Source organism: Plecotus auritus, assembly GCF_963455305.1.
Source record: "Plecotus auritus genome assembly, chromosome: X".
NCBI classification, from domain to species: domain Eukaryota; kingdom Metazoa; phylum Chordata; class Mammalia; order Chiroptera; family Vespertilionidae; genus Plecotus; species Plecotus auritus.
This window is the reverse complement of record NC_137784.1, coordinates 93061581-93073671: the sequence shown is the minus strand read 5'-3', so window position 1 is coordinate 93073671 and position 12091 is coordinate 93061581. Positions and strand designations below refer to the sequence as shown.

The 12091-nt window shown below is 37.3% G+C and overlaps 1 protein-coding gene across 1 annotated transcript in view; it reads right to left on the bottom strand.

The window, feature by feature from the left end:
• Positions 1-12091, bottom strand: part of HTR2C (5-hydroxytryptamine receptor 2C) — a 369035-nt gene that overhangs the window by 191506 nt on the left and 165438 nt on the right. The window contains exon 4 of the mRNA XM_080652579.1: positions 10990-11303. Coding sequence (XP_080508705.1) covers positions 10990-11303 — 314 coding nt within the window. The remainder of the gene's footprint in view (positions 1-10989; positions 11304-12091) is intronic.

Genomic DNA, 12091 nt, shown 5'->3' with positions numbered 1-12091 from the left:
TTGGTTTTTGGTATTTTTGCCATGTATTTTTGTAATTATTATTCCAATGCCAAAGATGTCAATCTTTTACTTTATTATACCTGAATTTTGAGTCATTGTTAAAAATCCTTTCCATAAAGCTAGGTTATAGATGAATTAACCTTTCTTTTCCTTTGGTATTTGTGTGGTTTTATTTTTAAAATTAGATCTATGATCCATTTAGAGATTTTGTATTTGATATATGGTAAAATTTAATTTCATCTTTTATAAAATGACTATATAGTTGGTGGCCAACATTTCCCAGTGAGTTGAAATGACACTTTTATCATATATTAAATATCCATTTGTATTTGAATCTATTTCATATTGTTTTATCCTACTCTCTGGTTTTTCTATGTATGGTCCAATGATCCACTGTTTTAATTATACTTTCTAATATCTCATCAGGCTAGTGCCTTTTCAAAACTTTTATTTTTCAAGCTATTCTTGCATGTTTAATTTTCCAAATTAACTTTAATAACAACACATCTAACTCCATAAAACATTTTGTAAGCTAAATGTCCAACATACTTAAATATATGACCTAAAACAGTAAAACTTCTAGAAGAAATAATAGGGGAGCCCTAGTCAGTTTGGCTCAGTGGATAGAGCATTGGCTTGTGGACTGAATGGTCCCAGATTCAACTCTAGTCAAGGGCACATGCCTGGGTTGAGGGTTCAATCCCCAGTAGGGAGTGTGCAGGAGGCAGCCAGTCAATGATTCTCATCATTGATGTTTCTATCTCTCTCTTCCTTCTCCCTTCCTCTCTGAAATCAATAAAAATATATAAAAATAAAATAATCATCATAATAATAATTCATAATAATAATAATAGAGGAAAATCCTTATGGCACTGGTCTTGGCAATGATTTCATGGATATGACACAAAAATAGTGGGACTATATCAAAGTAACCAAAAAGCTTCTACACAGCAAAGGAAGCCATCAACAGAGCAAAAAGGCAATGGGAGAAAATATTTGCAAACCATATCCTATATATTAATAGGGGAATATGCAAATTGTCCGTTACACCGTAATGTCATGACTGGATCAGCAGGCTGCTTCCCCACACTCTGCTCAGGCAGCTGCAAGGTCCGGGGTAGGATAGGATATGATAGGAGGGGATAAGAAATGAGAGGGAGAGGAAGGCATTCCTGCATGCAGACAGGCCAAGAGGAGAAACAGAAAAACAGAAAGAGAACAAGAAGAAGATGCAGGAATGGAAAAGGGAAGGAAATGCGGTGCTGCACGCAGGAGGGGGTGGCAACCGCCGGGGGGGGGCCTGGAGCAGGTGTACCTGGCGAGGGGCGGGACACAGGTGGCGTGCAGTGGGGAGCCCCACCCAGATACCCCTCCATCCTGGGACCCGCCAATGGCCCGTGCTGGGGGCCACTGCCCTCCTCTTGTGTCTGGGCGGGGCTCCCCACTGCATCGGAGATGGTGAAGGTCAGGCTGAGGGAGCCCCCCACATGCACGAATTTTGTGCACCAGGCCTCTAGTATATCATAAAGGGTTAATCACCAAAATAATAAGAGTCATACAACTCATTAAAAAAACATGAATAACCTAATTTTAAAATGGACAATGCACTTAGAGATTTCTGCAAAGGTGTATACAAATGGCCAATAAGCATAGAAAAAGGTGCACAACATCACTAATCATCAGGCAAATATACATCAAAATCACAATGAGATATCACCTCACACCTGTCAGGGTGGCTATCATCAATAAATGCACAAACGTGTTGGTGCGGATATAGAAAAAGAGCACCCTTGTACTCTGTGGGTGTGAATATAGTATGGTGACGCTGCAATGGAAAGTAATATGGAACATCTTCAAAAATTAAAAGTAGAACTAGCATATGATCTAGCAATCTCACTTCTGGGTATTTATCCAAAAGAATTAAAATCAGAATCTTGAAGAGATATTAGCAAGTCTATGTTCCTTGCAGCACTATTCACAATAACCAAGGTGTGGAAACTCCCTAAATGTCCATAGACAGATGAATGGGAATATATATATATATATATATATATATATATATATATATATATATATTTAAAATGTAGATATAATAGATAATATAATATAAATCACATATGCTGAGAATGATGTGTTAAGATCTCACAGTAGTAGAATACTATATATCCACATAAATGTATCTTCCCATGTTCTTCAGTTTTGTTTAATACGGCCATGCTGTGTTTTGGGGGCTTAGATATTCTTAATTGCTATAGCTTTGTTGTTAATTGACTTTTCTAAAATCACAAATAAGTATCCTCTTTTTGTTCTTGTTTCAAAAAAGCATCCTTCTTTTTTACTCTTGCTATCATTTCCACCTGAAATTTACTTTGTCACCTATCAAGATCACAATTACTGTTTTCCTATTGTTTCCATTTGTTTGATGTATTTTTGTCCATATCTTTATTTTTAGCCATTATGAATCACAGTTTTAAGAGTTCTTATATATAGAATATAGTTGGATCCTTTTTGTAAGCCAAATTGAAAATATTTTATTTTTAAGAGTGACTTAGATTCACTCAAGTTTATTGCTATTACTGATATTGCCATTACTGTTTTCAACTGTCATATTACATCATGTTATAATGTTGAGAACATTATATTTTATTATGTTTCTTCCTCTGCTTGTTTTCTTTTTTTATTGTCTAAAGTTTTACATATGTCTTTTTTTCCCCAATTGACCCCCCCCCATACATTCCCACCCTGGGCAAGCCCCCACCTCCCCAGTGTCTGTGTCCATTGGTTATGCTAATATGCATGCATACAAGTCATTTGGTTGATCTCTAATGCCCCCTCCCCTGCCATTTGTCTCTGGATCTATTCTTGTTCATCAAATTACGTTGATCATTATATCCCACATATGAGTGAGATCATGTGATATTTATCTTTCTCTGACTGGCTTATTTCGCTTAGCATAATGCTCTCCAGTTCCATCCATGCTGCTGCAAATGGTAAAAGTTCCTTCTTTTTTATAGCAACATAGTATTCCATTGTGTAGATGTACCACAGTTTTTTAATCCACTCATCTGCTGATGGGCACTTAGGCTGTTTCCAAATTTTAGCTATTGTAAATTGTGCTGCTAAGAACATAGGGGTGCATATATCCTTTCTGAATGGTGTTTCTGGTTTCTTGGGATATAGTCTTAGAAGTGGGATTACTGGGTCAAATGGGAGTTCCATTTTTAACTTTTTGAGGAAACTCCGTACTCTCTTCCACAATGGCTGCACCAGTTTGCATTCCCACCAGCAGTGTAAGAGGGTTCCTTTTTCTCCACATCCTCTCCAGCACTTGTCCTTTGTTGATTTGTTGATGATAGCCATTCTGACAGGTGTGAGGTGGTATCTCATTGTTGTTTTGATTTGCATCTATCAGATGATTAGTGACTTTGAGCATGTTTTCATATGTCTCTGGGCCTTCTGTATGTCCTCTTTTGAAAAGTGTCTATTTAGGTCCTTTGCCCATTTTTTGATTGGATTGTTTATCTTCCTTTTGTTAAGTTGTATGAGTTCCCTGTAAATTTTGGAGATTAAACCCTTATTGGAAATATCATTGGCGAATATGTTCTCCCATGCAGTGGGCTTTCTTGTTGTTTTGTTGATGGTTTCTATTGATGTGCAGAAGCTTTTTATTTTGATGTAGTCCCATTTCTTTATTTTCTCCTTAGTCTCCATTGCCCTAGGAGCTGTGTCTGTAAAGATATTGCTAAGACATATGTCTGCTATTTTGCTGCCTATGGAGTCTTGTACGATTTTTATGGTTTCCTGTCTTACATTTAAGTCCTTTAGCCATTTTGAGTTTGTTTTTGTGTATGGTGTAATTTGGTGATCTAGTTTCATTTTTGTTTGTATCTGACCAAATTTCCTAGCACCATTTATTGAAGAGTCTGTCTTGAGTCCATTGTATACTCTTGCCTCCTTTGACAAATTGCTTGTTTTCTTTTAAAATAAATCTTTATTGTTGAAAGTATTACATATGTCCCCTTTTTCCCCATTGCCTCTTCCCTCCCCGCCAAGCCTTCACAACCCTATTGTGTGTGTCTATGTGTTATGCATATAAGCATATGAGTTCATTGGTTGATCACTTCTCCCACTTCACCATCCCCTGCCTTCTCTCTGAGGTTTGACAGTCTGTTCCATATTTCTATGTCTCTAGGTCTATTTTTGTTCATCAGTTTATGTTGTTCATTAGATTGCACATATGAGTGAGATCATGTGATCCTTATCTTTCTCTGACTGGCTTATTTTGCTTACCATAATGCTCTCTTGGTCCATCCATACTGTTGCAAATGGTAAGAGTTCTTTATTTTTTACAGCTGCATAGTATTCCATTGTATAGATGTACCACAGCTTTTTAATCTATTCGTCTGCTGATGGGCACTTAGGTTGTTTCAAGATCTTAGCTTTTGTAAATTGTGCTGCTGTGAACATAGGGGTGCATACATTCTGTCTGATGGGCGTTTCTGAATTCTTGGGATATATTCCTAGTAGTGGAATCACTGGGTCAAATGGGAGTTCCATTTTTAATTTTTTTAGGAAACTCCAAACTGTTTTCCACAGAGGCTGCACTAGTCTGCATTCCCACTTTCTGGCCTCTCTGGCCAAGGGCACACTGCTTCAGCTGCAGACCCCGCAACTACCACCTCCCTGGCTGCTGGGTCCTTGGCCCCTTGGTGAGTTGCTGAGTGTGTGCCTCTCCAGCCAAGGGCATGCTACTTCAACAGAAGACCCCAGACTCCCACTTCCCCCCTAGCTGCCAGCTCCTGGGCTTTTTAGTGAAGCCTCACTGGTTGGAGTCCTACTGCCTCACCTGCAGACTCTGGGTTCCTGCCTCCCATTCAGGGCTCTGGAACCCTTGCAGTGTTTCACAGAGTGACACCACCCTACCAAGAGTCAAACCACCCCAGCCAGGGTCACACTACCACAGCCACAGCCCCGGGATCCCCACCACCCAGGCCTTGGACTCTGGAACCCCACAGTGAGCTGCATGCCAGCGAGACCGCAGGCAACACTTTCCACAAGAGCTGGAACTATGAGCTCATCCACAACAGCTTGCACAATGAGGCTGGGAGTGAGTCACATTGTCAGACAACCTGTGAGGAGACTTCATTCACGAATGAGCAACTAACATTCAAGACCCAATGACATCAGGAGAACCCAAATAACTCAAGTAGGAGACTCCACCTCAACACCTAGCTTAGGAGATGTGAGAGACTGCTCCACTGAGTCCCACAAATTACTGACTACATAAGACCACCCCCAAAAGTACTTGGGTAGCATAACAGTTGGATCTAAGATATAGAAACTATTACAATGGGACAGCAAAAATGGGGAGATGAAGAAACAATCCCCAAAGGAAAGAAAAAGGAATTGCCAGAAAAGTAATTAAATGAAATGGAGGCAAGTAATTTGTCAGAGAAAGAATTCAGAGTAATGGTTATAAGGATGCTCAAACTTCTGGATGACAAATACACACAATTCAATGAGAATTATAAGAAGCTGAATGAGAATGTCACCAACATGAATAAGAATCAAGAGGAAATGAAGAATGACATAACTGCAGTAAAGAACTCAATGGAATGTTTCAACAGTAGACTAGAACAGCGGTCACCAACCGGTGGTCTGCAGACCACTGGTGGTCCGTGAAGTCTGAAAGGTTGGTGACTGCTGGTTTAAGGAAACGTTTGGAGCAGTGGTTGCCAACCAGCGGTCCACGGACCACTGGTAGTCCATGAGGTCTGAAAGGTTGGCGACTGCTGGACTAGAAGAAGCTGAGGACCAAATCAGCAAATTAGAAGACAAAGTAGAAAAATAACACCCAAACAGAGCAGCAACTAGAAAAAAAGAATTAAAAAACAGGAGGAGAGTATAATGGAGCTTTGGGACAACTTGAAATGAAAGAACATCCACATAATAGGGGTGCCAGAAGGAGAGAAAGCTGAGCAAGGAATAGAAGACCTGTTTGAAGAAATAATTTTTTTGTCTTCTGTTAATTACATATCTTTTGATTTTAGGAAGATTTGTAATTTTGCTATAGTGGTTAACTTTATTTCATATTTTATTTAATTTGTTTTTTCATTTTCTCTTTATTTAAATTTTTTCCATCACCATTTATCCCCCCTATATCCTTTTCCATCTCTAAATTTTATTTATATAATGTTTAATATTCTTAGACCCATGTTTTCTTATTAAATCTACTAGAGGCCAAGTGCATGAAAATTGTGTATGGGTAGGGTCCCTAGGCCTGGCTGGTGATCAGGGCTGATCAGGGCCTTCTGGCTGCCGGCCGGGACCTTCCTTTCCCAGCTGCTGGCTGCCAGCTACCAGCCAGGGCCTTCCTTTGTTCTGTGCTGCCCTCTGGTGGTCAGCGCATGTCATAGAGAGCAATCGAACTCCTGGTCTCTTGGTCGAACTCCCAGTCTCCTGGTTGAACTCCTGAGGGGACACTTTGCATATTAGCCTTTTATATATATGCTAGAGGTCTGGTGCATGAAATTCGTGCACGGGGCAGTGTGTCCCTCAGCCCAGCCTGCACCCTCTCCAATCTGGGATGCCTCAAGGGATGTCCGACTGCCTGTTTAGGCCCGATCCCATGGACCTAAACGGGCAGTCGGACCTCCCTCTCACAATCCAGGACTGCTGACTCCCAACCGCTCACCTGCCTGCTTGCCTGATTGCCCCTAAGCACTTCTGCCTGCCAGCCTGACCACCTCCTAACCACTCCCCTACCAGCCTGATTGACACCTAACTGCTCCCCTGCTGGCCCAATTGCCCCTAACTGCCCTCCCCCGCAGGCCTGGTTGCCCCTAACTGCCCTCCCCTGCCAGCCTGGTCACCCCCAACTGCCCTCCCCCGCAGGCCTGGTTGCCCCTAACTGCCCTGCCCTGCTGGCCTGATCACCCACAACTGCCCTCCCCTGCCAGCCATAGTGTGGTGGCCATCTTGTGTCCACATGGGGGAGCCCATCTTTGACCACATGGGGGTGGCCATCTTGTGTGTTGGAGTGAAGGTCAATTTGCATATTACTCTTTTATTAGATAGGATGTTACTTTCTGGTTTGTCAGGTTTTTTTGATATTATTTAACTCCCACCCTTTGATTATTATACTTACTTTTTCCTCTTTCCTTTTCTCTTCTGCCAGTTTTTAATTACATTGCTTCTAATTTTATAGAGTATGTAACAAATAATATATATCATATAATAGTGATCTTCTGCCTTTATAACAGTTTTGTTTTTGTCTTAGCTCTAAAATTAAACATATTAAATATTCATCATCAATCTTTTTGATGTTTCCCCAATAATCTCTCTTTTGGATGAATCCATTCACTATTCATTTTTTTAAGAAGAGCTTATTGCTTCAGAATCCTCTAAGTTTAAAAAATTTAAGGTTAAAAAAATTTTAAGTTTTTAATCTAGATGGCAAACTTGTTTAGATGTAAAATGTTTGTTTCAAACTTTGAGAATTTTTTCTATATTTTAATTTAAAATTTAATTTACAGTAAAATTCACCCCTTTAAATCTGCATAATAGAATTTATAGTTTGTTCACATTTTGAGAAATATATATATATATACATATATATACAGTATATACACACTGAGTGTCCAGATTATTATGTGTTCAGAGATCATAATAATCTGGCATATATATATATATATATATATATATATAATCTCAGCATCATAATCAAGATATGGAAGAGTTCCATATTACCAAAGTAAATGCTCCTTTAGAGTCAGTCTTTAGCCTCTGGAAACTAATGATCTTTTTTCTGTCTTTATAGATTTGTTTTCTTTAAAATATCTTTCAAAAACAATTTTGCCTTTTAAAAAATATTGCTTCACTGTTGCTTTGCTTCATTATTCTTTTTTTCATTTTGAGGCTAGTATAATTCTATCATTCTTCTAAACTATTCCTTATTTTTGCCTGGAATCCCTGAGGATTTTTCCTTTATATTTAAAATCCAATGTCTAAATATATCGCAGAGTTGATTATTCCAGGTCAAATTTCTGGTACTGGGTCAGCCCTATCAATATATAGATTCATACTTTCTTTTATTTCTGAAAATCTTTCTTAAATTATAGTTTTAAATACTAATTTCTTCCATTATTATTTTTTTCCTCTTTAAGAATTCTCATTATATGCACATTGGATTTCTTTTTGCTGGTCTTTCTTTTCAAACACTTTCATTCTGACCCCTTTCACTTTTTCTTTATCTCACCTTCATTCTCTGTTGTTTCATTTTGCTTCAGTGCTTCTTATTCAGTTTAGATATGAATTTATTGTTCTTTAGGTACTTTAATTTAATGTTCATTTCTGATGTGATTTTATTCTTTTTCTTTTATTGTCTTGGGTTCATCAACTTTTGCTTGACCAATGTTTTTTGTCTGTTTCATTTCTTAGCTTTTAGATTTCTACTTCAAGGTATTTTTTTTTTTTTTCATACCTTCAAATGCCTGTTTGAGGAAATTTAATTTTGAAGTATTTTGTAATCATTTTCTTTTTCTTGGTTATTTTTTATTAGTGAAAATTTTTATCAAATGCCTTTTTGAAATTCTCATGTTCTGCTTTACTTTTTATTTCGATTAATTTTTATTTATTTATTCAGTATATATTTATTGAACACTTTTTTTTCCAAAAGTACTTTCTTGAGTCTTAATGCACACTTGTAAGTCACTTCCCTAAAGTCTGAGCTTCCAGAAAAACTTGAGAATTTTCATACTTGAGGTTGAAGGGTACAAAGGTTTTGCCACTCCCAAAACTGTGCTTTCGGGTTATTAAGAAATAAATGACTCAGGAAGAACCTTTGCCACCCTTCCTCCTTGCCCCCCATCCCCTGCTTTCTTGCCTAAGAAATTCAGATGTGAAGGCCTGCTTCAGGAAGGAAATCTTAGGATGTTTGCCTTAGCCTAACTGAGTTTAGTATGGTAGATAGAAGGGGTCCAAGTAGGGACCTGGTAGCTGGATCACCCGCTGTGTTCCACTGAAGCAAGAATTTGCCTGCCTTGTGTGTTCTGCTCTTCCTTAACTACTTGCAAATTGCCCATTCTCATTTTTGAAATCTAAGATCTCATTGCCCTCCTTTTCTCCTTTGTCCAAATGACATATACATATGTCCAATTTTGCCTCACTGTTTTTGGAATTTTCATGGTTATGTGAATTCTTTGCATGCACATATTAAAATTTTTATTTCCTCCTGCTAATCTGTCATTGTTAATGTGATTATTAGCCCAGCTAGAAGAACTTAGAAAATTGGAGGAAAAGTATTTTATTTTTAGCCCCCAGAGGGTAAACTTTCCTTTCTGCATGATTTTGCATCAATCTTAAGCTTTCTGCTAACTTTCTTCCTCTCTCTTTCATGCAGCATTTCCTGGACTGTTCTTCCTCTACACACCAGCATGTGGTGGGAGCCTGATAGCTCATTGTGATCTCCTGTTTATTTTTCTGCTTACAGATAACTTGGAATTTGTTTTTTCTCTAAATTTAGTGGTGGTATTGTGTAATTTTATTTGTTCTTGTTCTTTCCTGTTGGGTGAGGGTATAGAAGTGTTATAAGATTTGGATTTAGGATAATGCCATTTTTTGATCACCCATATATTTTTAAGGGTCAAACTGGCAAAATGAAACAGAAAGTAAAAGACAAAGTATACCTTCTGTTGCACATTAATTCTAATAACCTTTTCTTACATAATTTTGGAGCCATGGAGTAGAAAAATGCTCACTGAGCTGGTAAAATACTTAGGCTTTGAGGTTAATGTGCCATTAAAACAATAAAGATAAGAAAAGCAGATTTTCAGAGAATACTATTTATAAAATGTCTATTAAGATAATCTATTATCACTGTGTATTTAGAACAGAGTAAATAATTTTTATGTTCTATGAGAGATTATATTTTAGGATTTGAGAACTTAAGGTACACTTTCAGTATCATTCCTTCTAGTCTAATTCCACTATACACTTCAGGGACTAGGAGTCTAGTTCATTCCTTTGTGAGATGAGCATATCAGCAATTAAATCCAAACTGGGTTCTCTAGTTTCCTAGTACAGATTCTTTATAGTTTTCTAGAAGTGATTTTGACTGTTCATTATAAATATTAGCTAGACACAAAATTATGCTTAAAATAAATAGGGCATAGAGATGGCAGAAAATCAAAATAAAAATTAAAAACCTCTCTAAAACAAAGTTAAAGAAGCTCAAGGGGTGTGGAGGGATTGAGGGGGGGAAAAGAGAGAACTCATGGACATGAACAACAGTGTGGTTACTGTGAGGGGAGGGAGGGATGAGGGAGAAGAGGGCAGTAGAGGGGAAATAAATGGTGATGGGAAAAATAAAATTAAAATAAATAAAAAAAATCTCCTACATACCAATAAATAAATATATAAAAAATTTCATTGCCTGAATTTTTATTGTGGTAATGTGACCTTGCAATTTATATATTACTAATTAATTTGTTATCCCCTGTCTCTTCGTAAAAACATAAAATGTAGACTCCATGAAGAATAGCTATTATTGAGAGCTTATTATGTGCCAATCACTTTGTTTGCCAACATTAAAAAACGTTACTTAAAATATATTTATTAAAGATGTGAGCCTCTTTCACCTTCTTTGTGTAAGAGATGGTACTATGTATATAAAACAGAATATAGGGGTGGTGGTGTGTTTCTGACTCTGTCCCATTGTAAGGCAACTGTCATTGTAGAGAACACTGAACAATAGGGTATCTATCTATGATCTTAGTATATTATAAAATGTCTCTTTTGCTTTTTGAAGACTTACTGATTTATTTAATAAATATTACATACACATCCAATTCCATCTGCCACACAATTTGTTTTTTCTTCACTTTTCAAATGATACGAGCAAAATAATTAACTTTATGAATGTTTACTGTGATACTTGACACAAATTCATGACATAATCTGAGATTGAAAAACTAATAAAATTGTACTTACCATAAAGGATTGCCAGCAGAGAAGTTGGCATGACAAGTACTCCCACTAGCATATCAGCAATGGCTAGGGACATTAAGAAGTAATTTGTGGCATTGTGCAATTTCTTTTCCAAGCTTACTGCCATGATGACGAGAATGTTGCCACCTATCGTCAATATTATTATTATGACGATTGCAAGTGCTGGCCAGTTTTGTACCCCGTCTGGAACTCTGACGCGTCCATCATCGGAGGCATTAAAAATGTCAGTTACTATGGCTGCAACTGGGCTCACAGAAATATCGCATTGCCAAACCAATAGGCCGATTAGGTGCACACTGAAAATTAAGAAAAAAAAAATCAGATACTTATTATATAAGGGGGGCGGGTCAAAAGTAGGTTTATAGTTGTGAATATGCAAAGCAGATTCAAAAGTTCTTGTATTATTATTTATTATTTTCCATACGAACAACTGTAAACTTACTTTTGCCCCACCCTATTTTACTTAAACACAATAAATGGCTTATACAAAACAATTGCTTTTCCTTTAACAGTCATCATCATCATCATTATCATACTTACTCTTTTAATTAAACCTCAGTATATTTTCTATCCGAAGAATACTCTATATTGAGTATTTATTATTATGAGTTAGACACTTAGCTTACTGAAATATCCTATATAATAAAGAGCTAATGTGCTAATTAGGCCAAACAACTGTCCGGACAACCTTCCAGACAAAGCTGCGGCTTCAAGGGCCAAGCCCCTTGCACAAATTTTGTGCATTGGGCCTCTAGTATATCTATAATCTCAATTGATCTCATAAAACAACCTCATGAAGTCAGTACTGATTTATATCCATTATGTAGATGAGGAGACTGAGGTTCAGAGAGTTTAAGTAACTTTATCAAGGCAATATAGCCAGTAAGTGGCAGGGAAGGGTCCATACTCAGGTTTCACTGATTTCAAAGCCTGTGTTTTAAACTTTTACTCTATGCAAGTAATCTGAAACCATGGTATTGCTTTATTTGCTGTAATGATTTATTCAAATTATATTCATTAAGTGTCCTCTCAAAGTGTAAGTTCTTAATGTGTCTAATAAAACATTTATTTTAATAAAATAGAC